The sequence below is a fragment of the Meleagris gallopavo genome, chromosome 3 (assembly GCF_000146605.3).
Source record: "Meleagris gallopavo isolate NT-WF06-2002-E0010 breed Aviagen turkey brand Nicholas breeding stock chromosome 3, Turkey_5.1, whole genome shotgun sequence".
Lineage (NCBI taxonomy): Eukaryota > Metazoa > Chordata > Aves > Galliformes > Phasianidae > Meleagris > Meleagris gallopavo.
Window position 1 is genome coordinate 75830867 of NC_015013.2, and position 15555 is coordinate 75846421.

General features: G+C 36.1%; 1 protein-coding gene across 1 annotated transcript; it reads right to left on the reverse strand.

The window, feature by feature from the left end:
• Nucleotides 1-272: 272 nt before the first annotated feature.
• LOC100540273 (nudC domain-containing protein 1-like) lies at nt 273-13511 on the reverse strand. The gene is made up of 6 exons (XM_010709211.2): nt 13432-13511; nt 8583-8778; nt 6528-6713; nt 4968-5151; nt 3160-3345; nt 273-508 (listed from the first exon to the last, which is right to left on the reverse strand). Exons 1-6 carry the CDS (start codon nt 13509-13511, stop codon nt 288-290), a joined length of 1053 nt encoding a protein of 350 aa, XP_010707513.2. The 3' UTR covers nt 273-287.
• Nucleotides 13512-15555: the final 2044 nt, after the last annotated feature.

The window sequence follows — 15555 nt, forward strand, 5'->3', positions numbered from 1 at the left end:
TGTATAGATTTTCTTAGTTTGAAAAGGCTGTTCTATGTCATTGCATAAAACATTGTCATGTAACTTCGTAAGTAAGTAACTATAAGAAGGAATTACTTTCATAACAAGCTAAAGAAACAGAACTGAGACAGAACTGCAGAAGCCAGCGAGCAATTTTCAGCAGAGGAGGTAAATGCTTGAAAGGACAAGCTCAGTGTCTAGCAATAAGTAAGTCAATTCCCAGGAGGCCCAGAAGCCAGATATATACACACTTTGAAATCAATTCCTAGCAATGGTAAACCTTAAAATCATATACAACACCTTTTGTTCTCTTTAATTATCCAAGTGCAGCTTTCATGGTCCACAGATGAATATAATTTTCCTTCCATCAAAGCAGGCTGGTCTTTCAATGTAACACATATGTTGTCAGGGGAAAAGTGTACTTTTACGTCTTCCTTAGTGATGTCCTGAGGAATGTTAACTGTTATTGTAACATCATCTTCAGTCTGTTGCCAGTAATAGAGAGGGTCTACAATTGAAGACACACAGCAAAATACCATCTACATTTAAAACGTCCTTGATTCTAGAACATGTAATGCTGGATGAGACAGAACTGAGACTTGGGAAAGAATGGAAATTAGCTTCTATTACAAACAATTTTCTTAAAATACATCCTGATTATTAGACAGAAACTTTTTTTTAAACAATTAAGTTAATTTATGTCACTCATTTGGAAAACAACTTCTGTTAACGTCTGTACTCAAATATGTTGATGGAGTTATCCAATGGACATTAGATATTACTCTACAGTTACTACAGCCTTACGAAAGTGATATCTAAAATGTATTTCAGTACACTGAAGCATTAGTGTACTGAACAGTTAAACAGACATCAGTAGTATGATAGTTATGACAAGCTACTCCATACTCAGGGGTACAAGCTATTCAGAAACATGAACATTTTTCCCTCATCTATTTTGCCAGAAGTTACACTGACTGTTAAACAGAAATGGTTTTAAAAGACCAAATAGTCTTCATTTGCCTCATTTGACAAAGATGAAATAGAATTGCCTGCCAAAAGGTAATAACTGACTTTTGCTTCTGGGTCTACAATCTTCCCGATGCTTATCTTGATTATTAAACTTCTAGAAAAACTGCCTTTCTATGATAAATACTTAAACAGGAGACATCCAATAAAAAGTGGATGAGGACGCTGAGGAGTTTGTTAAGCCTGGAGAAAAAAAGAAGGTTGAGTGGTCAGCTCACTGCTCTCTACAACTTCCTGAGAATGGCAAGTGGAGAGGTGCTCATCTCGTGTCGGGACACATGGGAGTGCCTCCAAGCTTCACTAAGAATTAGGAAAAAGTTTTTACTGAGAGGGTAGTGAGACATGGGAACAGGCTTCCTAGAGAGGTGGCTGTTGCCCCATGCCTGACCATACTGAGGAAGCATTTCAGTAATGCTCTTAATACTTTTTAACTTTGGACTGGCCCCAAAGTACTCCTGACAGTTGGACTTGGAGATTTTGTAGGTGCTTTCCAATTATTCTGTTCCATAAAGAAGGCTGTGACAGCATGACTGAGTAGTGAAAATATGTTCACATAAAACATAACTACAAGTGTATTCATTTAAAATTTTCCTCAGATTTAGAGGAGAAATAAAGTTTGGACTCATTTTCTGAAATGCTTTAGAAGCTCTCCACATAGTCACAGTTCAATATTTGGTTGATCATGTCAGCAGCTGAAGCTCTGGAAGTACTCTTACACTGCTGCCTGTTACCATGAGTTTCCTGTCTGAAGTAGAATATTCACAGGTGAAACAAATATAATTCACAAAAAGATGAGATGTGATAGCCCTTAAAATTCTTACCTTTGACACAGACTGTATCTGAACTTAATTTATAAGGAAAAAGAATGAGACCAAACCAAATGTCCTAGACTTTTTTTTTTTCCTTTTGCACTACCTTCTAGACTACCTTATTAGCAATAAAGCACATACAGGGCAGAACAGGAAAGAACAAAGGAAAAAGCCAAAACAACAGTGAGTAACATAACCACCTTAATAGTTCATATACTGTTGTAATCTCTTCTAAAAATCAGAGTTCTACTGCCAGTGCATCTCGTTTCGTTATTTGGTATCTATTTTGCCTGCAGTTCTATAGAACCATGCAACTAAAACGATAGCCTACACTAGGTTTCTGAAAAGACAAACACTTTCTTAAAGAGGAATTAGACTTCCTTCTGAAATTGAAGTTCACGTTTCACTACTTTCTTTAACATTACATTTCTGTGCCATCCTAAGATCTCTTAAGATATTCCTGCTCCACGCATCACAGATGGCCTTCCTGAGTTGGGAAACAACATACGTGCACACATACGCATTAAGTGAACTCTGTTTGGAGCTGGTATTGTGCTAGTATTATTCAGTTAGAATAGGTTCAGTAACCAACCTCTCATAATGAGAAACAAAAATCAAATTGGAAATAGCTCAATGCAGCAACATAAATATCCATATTACAGAGCTGAGCGACGTTTAGGATTAAAATTTAAGTTTATTCATTTTGCTCTGGTTTAACAGAAGAAAAGTAGCCTTTTGTTGACATTATTTTTTTCTAAACTTCTTTCTTAACGAAGACCTTCATAAGATTCTCATTCTTAAACAAACAAACAATTTTTTATTGCTATTTGAAATGTAAGAGTATTTTACACATCAGGGAGATCTCTCTACTGAACAACTCCTTGGGGAAGCTTCACTCCCAACTGTTTGGGTGTCATTCCCTTTTTTTATCTACAAAGACTAACTTCTTTATTTGAGTACTTCAGCTAGATGCTTGAATTTAGGCAGCCTAACTTTTGTCTAAAAAACTCAACTGTTAGCAAATAATCAATACAGTTCTCTTGGCAAAATGCCTTTACCCTTGTGTCAAAGAAATTCTTTATGTACCTTCTTTTGTGAAAGTGTTTCCCACATAGGCTTATGCACAATATAACTCTCCAGGAAGAAAACAAATGCATTAAAGTCCATCTGCCCATAAAATAAATAAATAAATAAATGGATCAACAACAACAAAAAAAACATTTCAGGCAGATATTAAGACTAACTTTTACTAGGATTTCCAAACAAGCTCTTTTCTTAGCAAAAACAGAGAGCAATCTATCATAAACTGTCAAGTAAGGTTTACCTTTCTTTTCATTTGTTGTTTTCTTATCGTCCTTTTCTTCTAAAATTTCTTCCTTTTCTTGTACAAATTTGAATGGTTTGTAGGAAATAATCATTAGACCATCTCCACCTGGCTCTATTGATGCATAATGGGGGACTGATTTTCCCTGTAAAATTCTCCTTTTGTAGATTTCATACCTATGTTCATCTATAAAATGAAGAAAAAAAAATTGAGCAGAAATATTTTTCTTGGGGATGAAATTCTTGTCCAAGAACCTCATTACACTTAAAAATGCTAAGAATCCTACAAGTTAAATAACAGTACTTTAAAAGGAAATCTCTTTTTCGGTGACTTTAGTATATATGTAGTTCCTAAAATTAATTTAACATTGTCCTTTTTTCTTATGATGTCTTCTTTAATTACAGCTAGCCCAGCAATTCACACTCAGTCTCTGTAGAAACAGGCCTTCCAAATATTTTTAGAGCTGATATAAGAGCCTGAGAAACAATGACATAGCTTCTGATAACACCTAACCCACAACGGAAAATGCCTGCCTTCACTTTTGAAGGCCTGTGTTTTACAAAAGCTGAGGAGATCCTAGTTGTCAGCTACTGGCATCAAGGAGCGTGCTCCCAAACATATGAGTACCGATGACTTAAAACATAGGTAAAGTGACAGGCTCTAGAGTTTGTTGTTCTTTAATTAAAACCCAACTGGACTCAGAGCCCTCAGTATTTGATCAACTGTTTGTAACAACAGATTGTATAAATGGATTTTTAGCAATTAACTAACAATATGATTAAATTCTGACAGGTGATAATATTATCTCTAATAAAGGTTTGATTTTTTACATATATCTTTCACCTCTTCAGTGAAAGAATTTGCTGTTCTTGTGACTACAGCTTTACTTGAAACAAAGAGAAAGAAAAAAAACAATACTGGGAATTTATTAGTAGAGACATTAGACAAGACCAGATCATCATGGTAAAAATTCTTCTATACCACTCTAGCATTCCAAAGTGTCCGGGTTCACCTCAATGTTAAGTTTACAGAAATTTCAATATCACAGTACAATACAGACAATAATGGATAAACCAGGTATAATTTGGGTGCCTTTAACAAGTTATCTTACATGCTAAAAGTTAGTTTAGAAATAAAGTAAGGAACAAGAACCAGTCTACAGTGTAATTCTGGTCCTTGTTCAGTTCTGGTTTGGTTAAAGTCCCCTCCTCCGTTCTAAAAAGTGTAAGCAGGGAGCTATTACTAGAATAGATATAGTCATTCTAATCCAAGGCAGAGCAAGATTTCATCTATACGATTATTAGACTCCAGGCAGCTGGGGAACCTGCATCAGCAGATGACCTCAGATTAGACAGATGACCAAATCAAGTATGTCTACATTGTACTAGGAAATTAACCACTCATACAACATTTTGAAAAGTACAAAAGATTTTAATTAGAAATAGTTTTGAACTTAGATTTTACTAGACAGAGCTAAATGGGAATTCCATCTCATATTGTCACAAAGTAGTGTTCTTAGCTTGTTTTCTAATTACCTTAACTACACAAATGCAGAAGTTTATTTCTTCCTGTCTTCCAAATGTCTGTCATACTGTAGGTCTACAAGTGAGAACTTGAACTCGAAATGAATTTAAAATCTGATGAGAGTTTTGTTGGAATGCAAACATCAGAAATTGAGGAACAATCAACATTTAAAACAATGAATGAAAGCATAATAGTTGTTTTTCTTTTGCAGCGTTTTTTTTTGTTTTTGTTTGGTTTTAGTTTTTTTTTTTTACCCACCAATAACACAAATGTAGAACACTTACTCGCTTTGTTCATCTCCACAAATGTAACCCATTCCAAAGTAATATGAAATCCACTTCCTTTTGTGTCCAATTCATCTTTTTCTACCCTAAGCAGCAGCACAGCTACTGAATGTTTATCAGATTTTACAAATGAAACACTGTGTACTATAATAAATGGATTGCCTAGTTCTTCATTAAACACAATCTGGAAGACAAAATGGTGGTAAAAGTTAAAAGACTCAAAAATTAGTGAAAGGCTTCAATGAACATTAAATCAATTAAAGTTTGCTTGCCACAAATCACATTAACTTTTGGTTTGCTCTGACGTGGTAATGCAGTTGGACTAGATGTTCCCTGAAGTTCTCTAGTAACAGAACTATTCTATGTATTTCTGGTACTTCCTCCCCTGGCTATCAAGAAAGTGTTCTGAAGTATTTTTATTATTGTTTATATTATAGAATCATTGAAATGGTCCATTAGATAAAACACAAAACTCTACAAAAATGTCTGCACTAAAGCACAGGATAACCAGCTTCCTTTTGACTGAACTCTCAAACTGTACAGGGGAAGGAGCTACTGCACCATGCTGAAATCCTCCACTTCAGGTATACACTTGACTTCCTGCCAATATTAAAAACTCCTTGACTGTGTAGAAAACTGTCCTCTAATTAAAAAGTTGCATGAAAAATGTGGCAATTTAATATCAAATTCATCTTTCAGAAATGAAGAGAAACAATAGACCAAAACTTATAGTAGCTGAAGCTCAAGATGGTTTAAAATAAATGATTTTGTAAGCTATTTAATAATGAGAAACGTTACAACCGCCATGTTAAATAAAAAATACTAAGCACCAATAATTTTCCAGAGCTAAGTGTACAGCATGAAAATTTTCTCTCCCAGAGATGTGGAAATATTACAATTTAGATTATACCTACTCCGCATAAAGCCTTCGGGGTTAATTATAAAAGCTTTTTAATCATCAGTTTTCTTTAAGTTTTATTCTAATCACCGTGGACACACTTTTAAGACAGGATAAATTAAATGGTGAACATTTCAAGTGCAATTACATCAGCACAAGCAATCTAGAAGCCCCCTAACTTAAAAAGAAAAGTAGCATTTAGCTTGATTGACAATAATTTCAGGCATTTTAAAAAATACTTATTATTCCACAGGTCAGAAGAAATAGTTAACAATAAGTGATAGTGGAAGGAAAACCTAGGCTGACCCATAAAAATAGAGAAGGGAAAGGGAAAATTGGTTTCTTATAAGAAGTTCAGCTTGACAGATGCGTAGTCACCTATTTAGAAACACTTGCTCTGTTTAGCGAATCTGTTTAGACAGATTCTTTTTCAGTCAAAAGGCTGTTTCCATTCAACCATTTGAATTTTACAGATTTTTTTTTCACATAAAGAAATAATTCATATGATCTTTATGCTTGGACACCATCCTATATCAATGCCATGGAGTTAAGATTGAAAGCTTAATTTTTTATAACATTGTATGGGTGCGATTCTTATATGAAATGAAGGAGTAAGAATTTGGTAGATGTACAATTCTTTAGTGTGTTATTTTAAGACTTACCTCCCACTTTTCCGATGCACTGTTTCCACGTTTGCCTGACTTAATTAAATACAGTCTTCCTGTTCCATCAGAAATGGTAACCCATGTGGAAGATGAGAAGTATATTGAGGCACAAAGGCGATTATCGTAAGCTGTCAAATCTGTAGGTAGCCTGAAAACTTCTCTTGGCTTTTGCAGAGCAGTGTCCTATAAACAGAGTCACTTTATGAATCACAGAATCATAGAATCACAAGGTTGGAAGGGACGTACAAGATCATCTAGTCTAACTGTCCTTCCACTACCGTTACCATGAAGTTCTAATCAATTTCACCATTGCAGAAAAATAACAAAACTCAACAGCAATTCACCAGTTCACATAATTGAGCATCTTGGGAAAAAAATGTAGGTAGGCAAGCACCACCACATATGAGGAAAAGGTGGTAGAATTTTAGTATTCAATCTATTTACTGAAAACATAAGTATTTTATAATTGGTATTTCAACACTTTTTTTTTTCCTTCAAATTCACAGTACTAATTTACATTTTGCATTGTAAAAACTTTTACTTCTTTTCTCCTAACATTCCTGTATAATTTATCATTCACCTCACACAATTTTAATCCCAATAAGAACTTGGAGACCTTAAGTGAAATAAAAGCCATAGAATTGTACTCAAAAAGTGCACTTACAAGGGCTTCTAAACTAAAACAAACTTCAACCCTCTTTCTTATTCAACTTGTTCACATATACACAACACGGAAAGAGCACATTCATGCATGCAAGTGTGACATACACTTTTTTTTTGAGACTATCATATTAGAGACAATTTCAAATCTATCATGTTTTCCAAAAGTTATTAAAATCAGACATGCATCTAGAACATGTTCAAAGATAGGCAAGATAAATTGGATTTGGATAAGTACCATTTTAATAAGCATCAGTAAAAAAGATCAGATGACAAACAGCCTGATTGTCTTTTGGGTCTACTTGAATTTGTATTAGAGATTACTTTTCCCTACGAAAAGGCACAAGGGCAATTCAGAAATCCTCAATAGAAAAGATGAAAATTAGATTTATAATTACTGGCATTAGTGGCATTCAGGATCACTCTGTAGATTCAGTTACATCACTACAACCCTTCAATTATTCACCTAATTTAAAACACATTCAGGAAAGGAGAATGAAAGAATTATAAACAAAGAAAGAAAAAACACACTCCACACCCAAGCACTTTCAACATCCTCATCTACTAGAATTTCTGAGGGTTTTACTGAAAGGCAGTATCTTCTGAAATAAAAGCATTCCACTGTAACAAGTTGTATGACTACTGTGAATAGGACTGAAGAACGTAAATTGTGGAAAGAAAAAGCTTCAGGCCCGGAACTATGAATTACAGGGATATGCCATGCAACACTACAGAAGACCACACTTCTGACAGCTCAAAAAGAAAGAATGGCTCTGCAGCGGAATCAGGGCACTTAGGCATTCAAATGCCTCAAAAAAATTGACTGTGTAAGGCAGTCAATTTTATCAGTACAAAAGCAGAGAACTGCCATGTTTTTCTCTCTTGGTCTAGCTTATTCTCTATTTCAAATTTGCCCAGGGCCACAAGTGCTTTTTGCCTCCAACCAGCCATACACAGATTGCGCTATTAGTCTACGTGTGCTTTCAGTTATAATTCTAAATCACACAGCTTTTCTCTCCTTCTATCTACAATGACTGGATTTTCAAATTAGCAAACATCAAACAAAATAGCTGAGAAACCTCTGGCAACTGAATAAGAAGTATCTGCTCTTTTCTTCAGTTTGAGACCATATGTTCATTCTCCCCATGAAGGAATAACACGTAGTATTAATACAGTGCAATACTAGTAAAATACTATTAATGAAAAATTTCAGAAATTTTCATTTAAAATCCTTTCATCCCCACTAGCAAACCTCACTTTTGTCAATCTACCTCTCTTTCTGGCAGTAGCTTCCCTTCCAGTTTTGCATCTGGAATCTCCTTGATCTGTTTTCTACCTTATCAATCTACACCTACTCAAATTCAATTATTTTAAAAATAAGTTTCTGCTTACCAGAGTAACTGACAAGTTCATAACCCTTCCAAATTGGTCAATGTAGTAAACATTATCCTGGTACCAGGAGTCAAGGTGAAGATAATTATACATGCCAAAAGCACGCATGTGGTCAAGGGTATATTGATCATCACGAAGTTTCACTTCTGCTACAGCTGGAAGACAAAAAGAGAGAGAAATTACTTGAACAATGTTTCTAAATATATAATTTAATAAGTTAACGCTTAAATTAATAATTTTAAAATAATTCATCCATCTGTAGCCCGTAGGCCTAGTTTATTTGAAGAAAAACATATTATGCATATCTAGTTAAACAACAAACAATATCACTATGAACTTGGAAAACAGGTCCTGCACACTGAAGGTCACCACAATCACTCACCACAGTAACGTAATAACCATTACCATTTACAGTCACCTACACTGATTCTTCCCAACATCTGTTGAAGTCTCTCTACTTTGTTAAATGCCCTCACAAAAATGCAAGCACAAAGCAAGAACCTTGTAAAATCTACTTTTAAGCCTACTTGTATCATTCCTGATACATATACTGCATTAAAGAAAACAAAATAATTCTGCTCAACCATAAGTCTACGCAAACAATGGACAAAAGAAATATCTTCTATGTAAACTCTGAATCATGCTATCAGCAACTGCAAAGCAAACAATTATGACACTATTAAGCATAATTAGTACATGGTCATTACTGAAAAAGTATGTTCCTAGCACCTTTACTGAGGCTGAAGAAATCTACAGCAATCTCTAAGATACCATCAAAATTTCAATGCAAATTTTCTCTATCTGAAGGAGTCTGCAAAGAACGGCTGTTCATTAATAATAGTACCTTCTTCAGGATAGGCAGCATGCTACTTACAGCCACAGTTGAGCAAACTGAAAACTTCTCCACAGCTAGCAGTGATCTTAGCTGGAATTATCTGCATAAAACTAAGCAAGTTATTTAAACTAGCTGCAACTACTTCTTCCTACTCTGCATCTATTCAGAGACTGAGTAGTTTCAACATCTCAAAATACAGAAAATCTCCAAGTTCAAGTGAAGACAGTGGCAAAGATCTAGCGTATCCTTCTAAAATGGTCTCCAACAGACTGGAACTACTCAGTCTCCACTACTGACATCCTAGGATCCATAGTTTTTCTGTAAGAAGTTTATTTCAAATATGTTTGACATAACAAGAAAAATCCTTCAGAAAGTTACAAGTAAACTGTCTGCCCATGATGAGTAAGCTTCAGACCCATAGTAAAGGGAGGCTAACAAAGCGATGAGAAGGATATAAGGAAGAAGGTTTTTTGGATATAAGAGAGAAATCTTTTACAGTAAGGGTGCTGAGGCACTGAAAGAGGTTGCCCAGAGAGACGGTGGATGCCCTGACCTTGGAGACATTGGCTGGATGTGGCTCTGAGCAACAGGTGCCCCTGTTCATTGCACGGAAGTTGAACTAGATGACTTTAAGCCTCCCTTCCAACTGAAACAATTCTATGATTTTAAGGCCACATTAGTTATTCTAATTACCACTTTTACAACTTCCAATTTTTCTTTTTCTGCTCAGAAACACAGCAAAGTAATCTTCACACCGTGTTCCCTGGAACCATTCACAACTCTATCCCAAAAGTCCTCATCTTGGACTCCTTACACCCTTCTTTAGCATATATATATATAGCCTACTGAAGAAGCAATATTTTATTCTACTTACTGCAATGATTACTTCAAACTGTAGTTCCTTTTCCAAAACAATGAGTGCCACTGAATAGCTATCACAACACGTATCACCAATCAGATAATCACTATGGGCTCAAAACTGATCCCATTAGAGATACTGGCTATTAACAGGGATCATAGAAAACTATGCAAAACATACTGTCTGATTAATTGAGAATAAATATTCCAGTCATACTGTATAAAATGTTTGTAAAATGACGGCATAATTAGCAATTAGTCTCCTAATCATTGTTGATGTTTGCAAACCAAGAGCATTAATTCTACTCAACTCAACTCATTATTCATATTCACCACAGTGGAGAGACTTCAGCATCTCCGCAATTAATAATTACTCTTTCCTAAGATATGGCTAGAAGAAAAAGCTACAATGTTAAAAAAAAAAAAGAGTTAAGAAAATATACCTGCCATAATGTGAAAGATGCTACCCACTCCAATTTCTACTTTAACTAATTAGAATATTTTACAGTAAATTACATTGTAAAAAAAAATTAAAAAACTGTGTTATGAAAATGTGTTTTAAAGCAGTTTGGACTGTGTTCACCACAGATATTTTTCCTAACAAGATGAAAGGTGATGTGAATGTTCTGTAAACAATTAAAGACAAAAACAAATATAATCCAAAATAATATAACCAAGTACATATCATCTCCTTTCTGCACAGACAGGTACACTTATAGTCAGGAACTACAATTCACATATAAGTATTGAAAACAGTTAAAACTGGCTGCTTCCTAAAGCATTCAGAACTTTTCAAGAAATTTTTTTGGAACAATACACCATGGCTTAGCTGTAGGATTATAAACTCTATAAAGAATGAAAGAACATGAACAAAGTCCCTGTCCTTGAGTTTTCCAGCTGGTTGTTCTGACAAGCCCTGCATAATACGGAGCTGGTAAAAAGAGATCCAAATCTCTTAAGATGAATTATGCAATTAACTCTTCATAAGTAGAAGTCAGAAACTATACCATATGTGATTTTAAACCTGGAAAGCTAACAAATGAGTACTGGATTACCACGTAACACTTCAAATATGGTTATCAACAGCTTACAGAATGTATCCTGTATATACATATTTCTGCCAATAAATCATTAGATTAATTGAGGCTCATTCTGTGATAAAGTAAAATCTGTGCACAAATGCCATCTGCTTCACATATCGTGCTCAGATAGTTTAGGAGATTTTATACTATCATGGAGTTACATTCTTTCCTTTCTGCAGCATTCCCTGTTCAAGTTTTCTTGATGGTCCTTGGAAAAAATGTGAAAAATTAATAGAGGGTAGATCTGGCAAAATAGAAGCTAATAAAATGAGAAGAAGAAAAAAAGAAATACTTAATGAGAAAATCACTTTATTCACATAACGTTTTTTTTTGCTTGTTTTTTAAAAAGGAACTGAATCTAGGACAGACTAATTCAATAGCTCCAACTTTTTGAGTTCAACTAACAAGCAGAAATTTTTGACAGCTTCTCCTACAGAATAATACATAGTCTTATTCCAATTTCTGATAAACAAATCTGCACTACAAAAACCAAAGAACATTAGTTCATATTCTGTCATACAGTAAAGAAAAGGAATGTATATATAAATTAAATCTCAGCTTTCAGTATTATTACCCAACAACTGCAGTGAGGTGTGGTGTTTCAGACTAGCGAAATTATGTCACTTGTCTAGAATTGTATGTCACCAGCTCCATGATTGAAAAAATAATTTGACTCAAAATATTTCCCAATGAATTAAGCCAAGATTTTCACTAATACCAAGTCTACTTAAAAGCAAAAGGAAAATACACAAACCAATTCATAAGAATCAATGAAAGGAACAAAATATCCCTAATCAGATCTTACTATTACTCTGCACTGAAAAAAAAAAAAAAAATCTCCTCTGCATAAAAAGCTCTAAAAAGTAAGACTCATACTTTAAATGAATAGTGAAGCCCTGGCTTGTATCAGGAATGGTGTGGTGAGCGGGACTAGGGAAGTCATCCTGCCCCTGTACTCAGCACTCAAGGCCTCACCTTGAGTACTGTGTTCAGTTTTGGGCACCTCAGTACAGAAAGGACATGGAGGTGCTGGAGCAGGTCCAAACAAGGGCAACAAGGCTTATGAAGGGCTTGGAGAATGTGCCCTACGAGGAGAGACTGAAGGAACTGGGGATGTTCAGTCTGAGGAAAAGGAGGCTGAGGGGAGACCTTATTGCTCTCTTCGAATCCCTGAAAGGTGCTTACAGCGGGAGCGGGGTTGGTCTCTTCTCACCGGTGACAGGATGAGGGGAAATGGCCTCAAGTTGCGCCAGGGTAAGTTTGGGTTGGCTATCAGGAAAGACTTCTTTACAGAAAGGGTTGTTAATCACTGGAATAGGTTCCCCAGGGAGGTGGTTGAGTCACCATCCCTGAATGTGTTTAAAAACCATTTGGATGTGGTGCTCAGGGACATGATTTAGCAGAGGGTTGTTAGAGTTAGCGTTGTGTGGTTAGGTTGTGGTTGGACTCAATGATCTTTAAGGTCTTTTCCAACCCAAGCAGTTCTATGATTCTATGATCAATAGAACTTGAAAAAAAAAAAGAGTGGAAAATGTGTGAAATAATAACACTGCATTTTCATATGTTCTACTGAACACATCACAATGACTTCAAAATACTGTAAGATATGTAAACTAATTTTATCAACACATTATTTTGGGACCATGTTATATGCCTGTATATCATACTTTGTTTTGCAATGCCACCCAGTGGAAGGAATTTAGTATTTCATGTACACGTCTTAACTAGCGAAAGACAGTCCATTAATTCATTCTCTAGTATCAGTGGTCAGCACACATAGATCCTTCTATCTCGGAATCAGTTTTCTCCTAACAAGCATGTTTTCACTGTTTATGGCGGCATCATTTTGTTGCTAACCAAAAGTACAAGACTTTCTTAGCATACTGTAGCAAGTGTTAACAGACTGAATGCAAAAGTTTACTTCTAAACAAGCGTAGCTCTTGCTGAAAATAAGCATGCTTTGCCTACAGATACCATTTCATTTAGTATTTTTGCTGGATCAAATTACTAACACAGATATGAACATACATGGCATCTATTGCACAGTCAAGTGAACCTAAAAATCAAACAATACCCAAAAACTGGTGCGGCATTTGTGAGAACATCACTTTCAGAACAGCTTGTAAGCTGACTTGTGCCTGCTGCAGGAACCATCTTCATTAACAGTAGTTAATACCTATACATCATCTTTTTCCTTCTCGAGAAATTAAAGTACAACACAAGAACAGTTACATAAGGCCTAAGACCCAAACCTAAATATCAGGAACTAAGGAAAATAAGGAGAAAAACTAAAGAAAAGAAGGAGAAATACATACAACGTCTAAGGTGAAGAGCTGGGTATTAAAGCAGTAATACCGTGGGACTCATTACTAGTTGAAGTACCAAGATGAGAGATCAGAAAACTGTTTGTGGAAGTACAGGTGAATTGGAACAGAATGGGTAGCAACTAAGCAAGAAATGGGCAGAGAACAAGCTAATTACAGCATCTAAAAGGGAGTGTATAATAACAGAATTTCATCATTCTTTTCCACCATTATTATTTAAGAAATTCGCTATGAACTTGTTCTCCACCATCAGATCCAATAAATAAATAGAAAGCTATTAGAAATTTCTTTCTGCTTCAGTTGCACAACTGACTAGCAAATTCATGGCAACCACAGTTTGACAGTTGCAGACAAATTAGCACTGAATACTAAGCTTTGTACAGTAATTAGAAAATGAGGACTGCTGGAGTCCACATGAGTGTGACAGCCAGCATAAGGTGTCCAACTACACATTCACCTTTTCCAATAATGTAAGTCTGCATCGATTCCATGCATCAATTTTTATCTCATTTGGTTTTACAGGTAGCTCAACACATAACTTCTGCCCAACATGCAAGTCAAAGTATGGAAGCAAGCCCTCAGTCTAACATAAATGCAGACCACTGATAGCAGAAAAGACAAAGTTCAGGTACAGACCATCTCTGCACTAAAAGGAAAGCGCCCTGAAGTAAGCAGAAAAACAGTAGAGAGAGTGAGCCAGCAGTATGGTCCAAAGACAGGTTGAAACACAGCAAAAAAAAATCATCTAGATGACTGATTGAGGGCTTGGTTTGGTTTATATTTCATGTTAGTAATCAAAAGAAAAACAAAAAAGAAAAATAAGTACATATACACAAAAGCAGAGAACAGAATAAGCAATTTGGTATTTATGATTTAGTCGGACTGGTAAGTAAGGACTGAAAACAAGTCTGGATCTCTGTGTTATAGTAAGAAGACCAAAAAAAGAGCACAGATACACACCGAATTTATACCACAAGGGTTACTGTAACTGTTATGCCAAATAACTGAATGGACTAGAGGCATTAGAAGCTCCATAATTCAAACTCTTTAGTGAAAATATTGAGTCCTCATCAATTTAAAATAGGTATGCAGTACACATATCTGAGAACCACAAAACATCCTTGATCACCTTACACACAAAACATCACAGTAAGAACAACACCATGACAAAGGGCAACGTTACACTACGTAACAAAATGTTACTCTCATTACACTTCCCAGTATGCAGTGGTATCACCTCATCTTCACTCACTCATCCTTTAAGACACAATTCACACACAGTGTATTTTTCTGCCCTGCTATTAAAATAATGTACTGAACACAAATCTGTAGCAACACACAGCAGGTAGCCCAGAAGTTCCGTGAATATGGAGACCAGCCTGCCCAAGCTGCGTACTACACTGTGTTCTTATAAAAAAGGCTACTTCATGCACCTTACAACTGACCTACACGTCACACACCAACAAAGCCAGAACGCTGGGAGAGCCTACGGGGCACAGAGATAGGCATGCACCCCATATGACTCTGTTAGTGTTCTTCTGAGTGAAATGAGAACTGAGTGTATCAACGCACTGACAGCTCAGCACCTCACATGCTGGCATTGAGCAGCAAGAGAAAGCAAGGCCATGAACAGTCTGAGCATCCACGTCTGAACTACGAGCAAAGGAAGACATAGGGCTTTTATACAAGGGATCGTGTGAGGCATTAATTTCATACGTATGCATCTAATTCTAAGTATTCGTTCCAGACAGCACGCACCGAGCCGCCCCGGCCGCTGCCGCGGTCCAACCGCACACGCCCGACCCGAAGACCGGCTGCACGCACGCACAGATCCCGTCTCGGCGGGCAGCCCAATGCAGCGCAGCGCCGTGCCG